The sequence below is a fragment of the Bufo bufo genome, chromosome 3 (genome assembly GCF_905171765.1).
Source record: "Bufo bufo chromosome 3, aBufBuf1.1, whole genome shotgun sequence".
NCBI classification, from domain to species: domain Eukaryota; kingdom Metazoa; phylum Chordata; class Amphibia; order Anura; family Bufonidae; genus Bufo; species Bufo bufo.
Genome location: NC_053391.1, coordinates 36,881,462 through 36,892,716, shown reverse-complemented (window position 1 = coordinate 36,892,716; position 11,255 = coordinate 36,881,462). Strand labels below are relative to the sequence as shown.

Genomic DNA, 11,255 nt, shown 5'->3' with positions numbered 1-11,255 from the left:
TGCCATCAGTACAGTTTGGCCAGTGAGTAGCAACATGCCTTACTGACTAGTGAAATGGCAATTACTACATTTCCTGGAGGAGTAACAGAGTAACCACACAACACAAAATTTTAGGAAAAGATGCTTCATGTTATTTCATGCAAGTATTCAGGACAGCAGATGTGTCCCAAGAGCCGACAGGTTGGGAGTAGTGTTGAGTGAACTTCTGTTTTAAGTTCGGCGTCTAAAGTTCGGCTTCCGGTTAGCGGAGGATCCCGATATGGATTCCGAATTCCGTTGTGGTCCGTGGTAGTGGAATCAATAATGGCCGATTATTGATTCCGCTACCACGGACCACAACGGAATTCAGAATCCATATCGGGATTCTCCGCTAACCGGAAGCCGAACTTTAGACGCCGAACTTAAAACAGAAGTTCGCTCAACACTAGTTGGGAGTTACAACTGGCTGTCGGGAGACCCCCGCAGGATTGTGTCCTCTTCCCCAATGACGCCGACTGTGTCCACTACAACCAAACAAGTGAAACCCGTACAACTTTTCTTTATTCAAAATAAAGCAATGGTCTCCAAATAGCACATAAACGTTTAATTTATCGCAGAAAATACTTTTATGTAGCATTAGATGTCAAAACGTGGATACCTCCATCGTTCTAGCACGCTCACGAATCTGATCCGAACTGCAAACAGTGCAAAAGAAAAAAAAAACATCCAAAAGAGATAGCACGGTTCATATACACACAATGAAAAGCCAGCACCGCACGCGCCGGCCCTTTAAAACAAGGGTAAACGGCGAAAATCTTGGCTCTAGGCGCTCAGTGCGTGTCTCGTCTATAGGCAGCAGTCTCGGCTGATCTCTCTGCGTTCAGGGTCATCTGCAACAACAAAAAACTCTCTCAAATAGGATGGGCATTGCCCTGAAAACAATACCAATGTGCTGCTGGAAAGCTTTGGTTTGGATAAGTTGCTGGTGGCCTTTTATAAAAGAACAGCACCCAAGAACTAAAACCCACCCAAGTGCAGTTTACAGGCGGTCTCCTATTCTGCAGGGCCGCTGTACCCTGCATGGTGCCAATATGGCAGACCTGACACCGGACAGGAGCCACCATGTAGCAGAAGAGTCAGAGGCTCACCTCGCAGCAATACTTAGGAATACTCGTCCTATGGGCGGGGGAAGGGGTTATAGAAGCTGAGCGCAGGGCGCTACCCATAGAAGTGAATGGGAGGTCCACAAATGGCATGGCACACCCTGCTCGGCCGTTTCCTTAACCCCAGCCACCGCACACGACAATTATTCTGATCTCCACCATGAACAGCCGGGAATTCCTCTTTAAGAAGCCGCTATCTACATGCACCGACTAGGAACCTGCATCTGCCCATCCCCCACGGCTTAGATTCCCTCACCTATTGGGCTCCTGACTACAGACTGCTGTAAATTGAGCATCCCGAGGAAAGAAAGAGGAAAAATACAAGTTTCATATTATACTCCTACCCCTTAGAGCTTCACTGTGCAGCTTTGGTTTGATCTTGCGGAGCCTTCTCACTGCTTCCTTTCTTGGTTTAGTGGTATTTATTGCTAAACCATCTGAGACAGACTGGTCGCTGTGGACATGTCTTTCTAACAACCTAACTGAAAATACTGTAATCGTTAATCTAAAGCGACCAAGCTTAAAAGTGAATGTCCAACAATCAAATGCAAGATCAAAATTCTATAACATCAGCTTAAAATCACCAGTACAGAGAGAAGACAATTTGTGGCTGCCTACACCCATCAGGGAGCTCATTATTGAATTCTATGTATAAACAGTATGCAGTAAGCTCCCCCTAGTGGCAGCTGCTGGCAGACAGCATTTCATCATTCAAACCTTTCTTTGCATGGGGGTTTGGAGCTGTGTATCAGAAAAACAGAGCTCTAATTACTATAAAGATGTACAAAGAAATGAATCCTCATGGGAACTGGACCTTAAGCAACATACTATAGGACAGACATTCACTTTAAAGGTGGATTGGCACTATGCCTAAAGGGGGTTATCCAGAAATTTCTATGGATGACCTGTCCTCTGGAAAGGCCATCAATATCAGATCGGCGGGGTTCCAACACCCGTGAGCCCCGTAGATCAGATGTTAGAAGAGGCTTTGCTTCCTAGGCCATGTGATGTCACAATTAGAGATGAGCGAACTTCTGTTTTAAGTTCGGCTTCCGGTTAGCGGAGGATCCTGATATGGATTCCGAATTCCGTTGTGGTCCGTGGTAGCGGAATCAATAATGACCATTATTGATTCCGCTACCACGGACCACAACGGAATTCGGAATCCATATCGGGATCCTCCGCTAACCGGAAGCCGAACTTTAGACGCCGAACTTAAAACAGAAGTTCGCTCATCTCTAGTCACAATACATCGGTCACATTCAAATCAAAGGGGCTGAGCTGCAATACCAAGCACATCCACTATACAACGTACGGCGCTGTGCTTGGAAAGCTGCTGGATGCCAGCTGCATTTACCAGAGCTTCGTTGGGTGCGGGGGCTCCCTGAAACAGATGATCGGGAGGGTGCTAGGACTCGGACCCCCTATGATATGATAATGATGACCTATCCTGAAGATAAATCATTATTAATTCCTGATTAACCCCCTTCAAAGTTTGGAAAAGCAGCTTACTAGAAATCTCTGCACCTCATACAGCAGTAGTAATCAGATTTTCACTAAAACAAGAAAAAAAATTAATTTAGGTAGAAAACTTTTCCATCAACGGAAGACAGAAATCTGCAGATAAAAGCTTGACGTAATCTATATTTTGCCCTTTAACAGTGGTTGCTGCACCTATAGAATGGCAGCCTACAAATGCTCATATAACTACAGCAAAAGCTACCCGGTGCCAGCGTGTCAGAAATGAACACTTCGGAACGTCTTCACTGAAAGAAAACCGAGAGGAACCAAAGAAAAACTATGGGAAAAAAGAACCTTCAGCGTGGAGACAAGATTTCATTACCAAAGATGAAGAATAAATTAATGGCATATACTGGATTCTGAAAAAAATCGCTGCATTCAAGTGTTAAGAAGGGGGGAAAAAACATAGATGAACTTTGTTTTTTATAACTTTAAGCAATTCTTAAAAAAAAAAAAGTAACAGGAAAATATTTTTACAAAACTAGAGACATCTGTAAACGTAATGTAAGCTGTGCAAATATTAGTGTTCAATGGCCGATACGTCAGTTAAAGGAGGTTCCCGCCAGACGCCTCGAGATTACTGAACTTTCTGTAAATACAAACACCTTCTGCCCTCCGGTGACCTCTGCCCCCGGTTGGGCGGCACAAGTTGGCATCTGTGCTGTAAATGCTTCAGTAACAAGTGCAAGTAAAAAGTCTCAATTTGGACACATTCACAGAAGAGAAAAACCAAAAGATGTCTAATCCCTGAACTGGAACAACTGGTAGAGTCGACTTGTATTTAGTGAATTAGTTTATGAACTGCCTCGCCCTCTCGCGGGGGGAAATCCTGTGAAGACGAGAGGCTCGAGACTGCGCGCCGTTCAAGTTTTCGTCACTTTGAGCTGGGTTCTCGTCATACCGTACTGTCCTTTTCCCTTGGCTTCTTGTGCGGATTTTTGAGCGGCGGGTTAATTTGCGGATACGCGTGCTCTCCTCTTCCTGCCAGTCCTCATCGCAGCTGCTGAGGATGCGCTTCCTCTTGTGATCCTGACCCCTGGATCTGCCCGCCACACACACTTTGTTACGGGTCTGCTCGCTGTCATCTGTGAGGGAGGACTCAGAGTCTGAGGAAATGCCATTTACATTACCGGGTGGGGAACGGGAACTCTCAACAGAGCTGGAGACCAAGGAGTCATTAGAATCGCTTATTAACCTTTGTTTTCTCACACGCGGAGGAGAGGTGTTTTTTTTCGGTCCTTTTCTTTCAGGCGATTCATTTTCTGAATCTGACACTTCCCCATTGCGGGGCTGAGGATATAATCTACCCCCAAATGTGCCGCTTGAACAAACATTGGTTAGAACGACTCTGCATTCCGGAGACTGAGACTTTGCTGCTTTTAGCACTGGAAGTTCCCTCTCGCTGTCGCTTCTTAAGCTTACCTCCTCCTCACTGTTGTGGAGGAGCCGTTTCTTTGCTCTTTCTGCTGCTGACCGCTGGGGCAGTGTTCTGCTGTTTTTGCTCGCGCTGCAGTCGCTGTCTGAAGTGGAGGCGCTGTTTTCTACATCGGACATGTTTTTGATCTTATTAGCTGCCAGGGCAGCACATTTGCGGAGCGTTTTCTTCCGCATTCCCTGATGACTTTTTCCAGCTGATTCAGAGTCTGATTCGGAGGAACTTGAAATTCTCCTTTTGCTGGATGCAATTCTCCTTTGGTTATTGCCCTGAGATGCTGCAGAGAGAAAAAGGTGTTAAAAATGGAATGAAATAATAGTTTGAGATCATAAGGTAATAGTTGCCATAAGGTAAGGAGTCTTCACACAACTCTGCCTCTCTAACACAGCCCAGAGGGGTAGGGAGGCTTCTCATCACTTGGGGTAAATACTTGGTTCACTGCCCTAGACCTTTACCACTGTAGGTCAAGTAAAATGGCTACTTATTGCCACCTCTGGCCCCACTAGCTCTCCCCAAACTACATATCTGATCTATGAAACCAAATCAGAAGAAAGGATTCTATGAGATTTTTTCACTAGGTAGACGGGGCTACAGCCTATGGCCGGTCTTGCATGAAAGGATGCCTGCTCCTCGGTAACATACAGCTGACACCCTGCTGCAACAGCCAGCACCACAGTTGACCAAGACCCCCACCATGGCGTTTCCAACAATTTTAACAGTGATGACCTATGCCCATAATCAGTCACCAATATCTAATCCATGGGGGTCCGACAGATTAGACTATAATGTCACTTACATTATAAGAGGTGGTGGCTTTAAGTCAGGGATGCTCAAGCTGTGACCCTCCAGCTGTTGTAAAACTACAACTCCCACCATGCTCTGCTGTGGGCTGTCCGGGCATGCTGGGAGTTTTAGTTTTGCAACAGCTGGAGGGCCGCAGGTTGGGCATCCCTGCATTAAGTAATTTACCTTGCTTTGAAGCAGTTGCTCTCTGTTGTCTGCCATTAGTCATTTTAGATTTCACACCATTAACCCTGTGCGACACTGAACTTGAATCAGTCTTGTGATTTCTTTCTGAGCTGGAGGAAGATGAAGAGCTGGAGGAATGTTCAGAAGCCGAGGTAGAAGATGAGTCTGTTTCACTTCCTACAAAGTCATGGAAACAGTGTTGGAATTGCAATGCTATACACTCAGTACTTAAAGGGGTTGTCCTATTACAACAATTTATCCCCACTATCCCCAGCGGTCAAACCTTGGCCGATCACTAGAACAGGGGCCCGCGTTCTCCTGCTTCAATGGAGAAGCAGACAGGAAGAGGCTTTCTCCTGCAGCCCCAAAGAGTTGAATGCAGTTCAGTGTGCATGCACATCTTCCGTTCCATTCAAACAGGGGAACACTGGCCCCCATTCTAGTTCTCGGCAAGGGCCCCAGTCGCCAGACCTCTGCGGGTGAGACACTTATCCCATAGATCTCCCCCCCCCCCCCCCCCTCTCAGAGAGGCAACTCTTTGCAAAAACCCCAGAACCAAACTGCACTGACGAAATGCTATAAACCTGTAACAGAAGGAATAAGAGCAAAAGATCGCTCTGTGCACTAGCAAGATGAACATGAGGGTGAAATTAAGCATGAAGATGAGCATCTAGTGAGGGTTCCGAGGAGACTGCATGCTGCATGGGACAAGAATCCGTCCGTGAGGAGACAGTCAAGGCACTCCAGATAGTGGCTCCACCAGATAGCTGAATGCAGTACATGTCGTTGAGCTGCTGGATACCCTCCACATTGAATTGCATTGCAAGAATATAAAGAGAGAGATGGTCCAGAGAGACTGGAGAACAAACCCTGCAGACCAAAGCAGCGAGTTGCCATGACTGTGGCAAAGAACCTCTGGAGGACCGTGATGACGGATAGAGAAGGCTATAGTACAAAAAGTACCCAGTGGACATATGCATCGAAGAAAAACTGACTGAAGGTGCCTGAAAAAGAACAAGTCTCTATACTAGCAGAAGTTACCCAAAAGAGACTTCGTCATGTCAGGGGTAGAAGTCTGGAAAACTCAGACCTGATAAGACCGTATTCCTGTCAGTTGGTGGCTAGCACCACGGCTCTAAAGGCCTGGACTTCACAAGATATTCTGTACAGAATAGAGACACAGTTGGGGAAATTCCAGTAGAGTAGGAGGACTCTGTTCAGCCCACAATGTGGGGGAAAATACTGGACTGAAGGATAAAAAGAGAAAAAAAAACTAAAACTTAGCGACATGGGACAAAACTATTGAAAGGAGGGCCTGTTTACAGAGGCAAGAAAGTCCAAGACACCCAGGGAGAAGACTTATGAGGATTGAATCAGTAAGAAGACACCAAATGTGACCAGAACAATTCCTAGAGGAAAACAGAAGCAGTAGGGTGCCTGGATGGCAGTGGCGTACACAGAGAAGTAAGGGCCCCAAAGGAAGGATATAACCAGGCCCCCCACACAGGACAGAAGGGTTTCTGCCTAAACCCTTTTCAATAACCCTTGGGCCATTCTTCCACTGCCTCATTTGCTAGAAGTTGTTCCTTTAGGCCGAATGCAATGTCAACGGTCCGTGGTATCCCGGCCTGGATTCCTACTGACAGCAGGAGCGCACGGCGTCATATGATCTATACGAGTGTATTACTGTAGTGCAGCGGCGGCATGAAGCGCACGGCGTCATAGCAACCAATGACGCCGTGCGCTCCTCCTGTCAGCAGGAATCCAGGCCAGGAAACCACGGACCGTTCACGGCATTTCGGCCTTAGAGGGTAGAGTCCTGACCAAGTTTTCACCTCCAGTAGAAGAGGAGATAATCCCAACTAAGGCTAGTTTCATACATGCAGTACTTTTAGTCCGGCTGCCTCTCGGCGTGCGCTGCCGTGCTGCCGCTGGAACTCCGCCCCCATTATAGTCAATGGGGACGGAGCGGCAGTCCAGGGACACACGTGAACTAGCGGCAGGACGGATCCGACAGGCTATTCACCCGCCGGAACAGCCTGCCGGAGTCCCCTGCCGCTAGTGTGAAAGTACCCTAAGACTGGGCCCCTCTTGCCCTGGGCCCCATAGCTGTCGCCTGGTCTGCCGCTATGGTTGTTACGCCCCTACTGGATGGCACCCTGGGACCAGGCGATAATGATCAAGTATATTGGCTAGAAGCGTGAAATACTTTGCAACAGGATAATTACTTTGTCGTAGGAAGCGATAATATGGAAAAAAATAAATAACTAACAGCTCCTGCTGAGTGCAGGCTCTTCTGGGACAGGCATGGCATCTGTTGCTATCCACAGACACTGTACTAATGTGATACAGGAAGCAGCATTGTGTCAAGGGTGACCAATGCATGCCACAAGAGTGCAGCCACGCAAAATACAAGGTGCACTGTGATCACGTCCATCATTCTAATGGAGTAGTGTGGCAGACTGGAGTATGTAACCATTGTGAAGCCATTACAGGGACAGCGCCTTACTGGTAGTCCCAGTGCCATACATATGTAAAGGAGAATTTGTAACATCATGACATGCTGTACTGTGACTGGAGAGATAGGGAATCAGCAAGCAAAATGGGTCTGTTTAATGGCGAAGCCAAACAACTGCCTAGTAGACATCAGGAGGAGTATAGTGACAGGCTGCGGCATCTCACTGCACCAAGACATTGCCAGTGGGGATGCTGCCCATCAATGCAAACGAGAAGAGGATAACTAAGCCTCATTTACTGTGGAAACGCAGTTGACCAATGCACCCTAAAATCAAATAAACTAGTCGCAGACCATGAGGAGTGAACAAAGGATCAGACCACAAACAAAGGCTGGCCATATTGCACACCAAAAATATTGAAGCATGCAGAAGGTAACTTTCTACAGGACGGGAGAGGAATGTGAAAAGCAGTCCAGCCAGAGTAGAGCAGAGACGTCATGGTGTCTGACAAGGGCATGACAAGTATGAGCCCTGTTCTATTGAGCTAAAGTCTCAAAAGGCCACAGAAGCTCTGGACAGAAAGAGCAGCACCAAAAAAACAAAAACATGAGGATGGACACAGAAAACGTAGGAGAGAGGGGACCTAGCATGGAACTGCAGTACTCTGGAGGAAACTATACCATTCAGGCCACACAGTATAGCATAGCATAGATTCACCGTCTCTAATGGGAATAAAGAGGACAGGTGGGCTGTGTGTTATGTCAGACTGGATAGGGCTGGTGCCACAAAAACAAGGGAGCTAGAAGAAAAAAAAAAAAAAAGAAAAAAAAGGAGGTCCATGGAGACAGCCCGTGGAAGAGCTGTAGAGATGAAAACGAAGAAGCACGTCTCAGCGGAAATTGATCAGAATGATGTCTGAGAATAGAAAAACCTCTGACCAACCCTCGCCAATGGAGATCCTAAAAATCTTGTGAGTCTATAATCTCAGTAAGGCCGAATGCACACGGCCGTGTTCCGCGGCCGAGAGCGGTCCTTGGTATCCCGGGCTGGATTCCTGTTCAGAGCAGGAGCGCACGGCGTCATTGGTTGCTATGACGCCATGCGCTTCATGCCGCTGCTGCACTACAGTAATACACTCGTATGATCTATACAAGTGTATTACTGTACAGCAGAGGCGGCATGAAGCGCACAGCGTCATAGCAACCAATGACACCGTGCGCTCCTGCTCTGAACAGGAACCCAGCCCGGCATACCACGGACCCTCTCGGCCGCGGAACACGGCCGTGTGCATTCGGCCTAAGAGAGACAAATATACCAAGGAGGGATATTTCAACATGTCCCACCAGAAAGTCCATAAAAAAATGATGAGAATAAAAAATTCCGGAATGCCCTATATAAGTGCACAACAGAAGTAAGCAACTAGCTTGTGACAAGTCTGATCCCGAGAAATGGGATAACCTTGCAGGGGGCTATTTGGGGAATAGTGGAGCGGCTAACTTAGAGCCTTGCGAAGAGTGGTGCCAAGGAGAGCCCATGTACAAAAGTAAAATGTTTAGGTTAGGGTCCATTCACACGTCCGCAAATGGTTACGCATCCATTCTGCAATTTTGCGGAACGGGTGCGGACCCATTCATTCTATATGGGGACAGAAAAGATGCGGACAGCACACAGTGTGCTGTCCGCATCTGCATTTCCGGGCCGCAGCTCCGCAAAAAAGGAGATTTTTGTATAACTTACCAGTAAAATCTCTTTCTCGCTCTTCATTGGGGGACACAGGAACCGTGGGTATAGCCATGTCCTCTAGGAGGCGTTGACACTAGTAAAAGCTGTTAGCTCCTCCCCTGGCAGCTATACCCCCTCCAGCCTAAAGAGAGAGCTTCAGTTTGTGAACACGCAGTAGGAGAAGCAAGCCCACCAAGAAAAAACATGGAACACCAACCATGCCGAAGGACCCAACAGGGTTCAAACCAGCAACTGCCACAACTGTGACCGAACAACAATACTGGGTGGGTGCTGTGTCCCCCAATGAAGAGCGAGAAAGAGATTTTACTGGTAAGTTATACAAAAATCTACTTTTCTCGCCTATATTCATGGGGGGACACAGGAACCGTGGGACGTCCGAAAGCAGTCCAAGGGGAGGGAAAAACCACAGACCCATGGAAGCAAGCGTCCCTGCTGGCATCTAAGAAAACTGCCGCCTGTAAAATCACGCGGCCCAGGGCAGCATCCGCCGATGCATACTTATGCACCTGGTAAGTTTTTTTGAATGTGTGTAAGGGGGACCAGTAGCCGCCTTACACAACTGTGCAGCCGAAGCGCGATTCCTCCGAGTCCAAGAAGAGCCCACAGGAACCCTGCTCCGGGTGCGTATGGTTCAGCACTTGCAGACCGAAACTATCGTGCAATTGGCTCCTTGGAGGCTGCCCACCCCTTTCGAGGACCCTCCGGAATGACAAAAAGGGGATCCGGACGGCGGAAGGAACCAGAGGCTGCTAAATAGAGCTCCAGAGCCCTGACAACGTACAAATGGTGTAACTCCTTTCCCTTAGGGTGTGAAAGAGATGGGCACAGTGAGGGAAGGACAAGTTTCTTGTTAAAATGGAAGTCAGAGACCACCTTTGGAAGAAAGGAAGGGACAGGCCGGTGAACCACCTTGTCCCTATGAATAACCAGGAAGGATTCTCCGCAGAGAGCGCTGCCAACTCAGACACCGTCTAATGGAAGTGACAGCGACCAGAAAAAACTACCTTCCAGGACAGGAGTAAGAGAGAATCTCCCGCCAGGGCTCCAGGAAAAAACCTGGAGCGTTGAGAGGACTAAATCCAGGTCCCAAGACGGTAAAGGAAGACAGTACGGAGGAACTGTATGTGACACTCCCTGAAGAAAGGTCCTTACCGGCCCCGGGGGGGGGGGGGAAGCCAGAGGATGCTGGAAAGAATAGAAGCGCCGACACCTGACCCTTCAAGAACTAAGGCCAGACCAAGGTCCAACCCTGATTGTAGAAGGGACAGGATCGTGGGGAGAGAAAAAACGAAGTGGCGGACATTTCAGCTTCCACACAAACCCAGGAAGGACCTCCAGGTCCTGAATAGATCCTGGACGATGCAGGTTTGCGGATGACATCCGCCGGCAAACTAAGAGATCTGAAATACCAATGGAAGACCGGACTCCGCGAAAGAAGGCCATCTCTGAGCGGCAGTGACCAGGAACGTCTCCTAGAAGGGGGGAATGCAAAGGAGGGAGAGCCCCTGCCAAAGGGAAATCAGGGCGCCCACGCCGCAAGCTTCCGGACCTCCTGCTCAGGGGAGAAAGGTGGGAAGCTTCTGAGTCAGACTTGAGGCCAACCAGTCCACGTCCGGGCGACCCCAACGCAGACAGATCGCCTCGAACACCTTCCGCAGTCCCGGAATACAGAAGGGAGAGGCCTGTAGCCATTCTGTCCGAGGAAGAAGAAACAGAAGGGTGTTCCGGTCCAGGAATGGAACGTCTATCAGCGTCGCAAGACGTGACAGCAAATCCGCTCCGTCTGGTGTGGGGAGTCTCGTAGCCTACCCACGGAATAGGCGGTGGAAAGTATGACCACCAGAGGGCTGACGTGACCTAGACATTAGTCATGTCTTAAGGAAAGTAATGCAGAATCAAGTAGCACATGCAGGACCAGTGGGAAGGATTCACCTGTAGAAGGAAAGATGTGGAGTGCGCCACAACCCACCAGCCGGGGCCAGAACTCTG

The 11,255-nt window shown here is 48.4% G+C and overlaps 1 protein-coding gene across 1 annotated transcript in view; it reads right to left on the bottom strand.

Annotated features, from left to right (window-relative positions):
• Positions 1-2,389: 2,389 nt before the first annotated feature.
• The window catches only part of BRWD1 (bromodomain and WD repeat domain containing 1), a 149,604-nt gene continuing 140,738 nt past the window's right edge, over positions 2,390-11,255 (bottom strand). Inside the window, exons 38-39 of the mRNA XM_040423088.1 lie at positions 5,068-5,244; positions 2,390-4,375 (exon numbers count right to left, since the gene is read on the bottom strand). Of these exons, the coding sequence (XP_040279022.1) occupies positions 3,453-4,375; positions 5,068-5,244 (1,100 nt within the window). The 3' untranslated portion in view covers positions 2,390-3,452. The remainder of the gene's footprint in view (positions 4,376-5,067; positions 5,245-11,255) is intronic.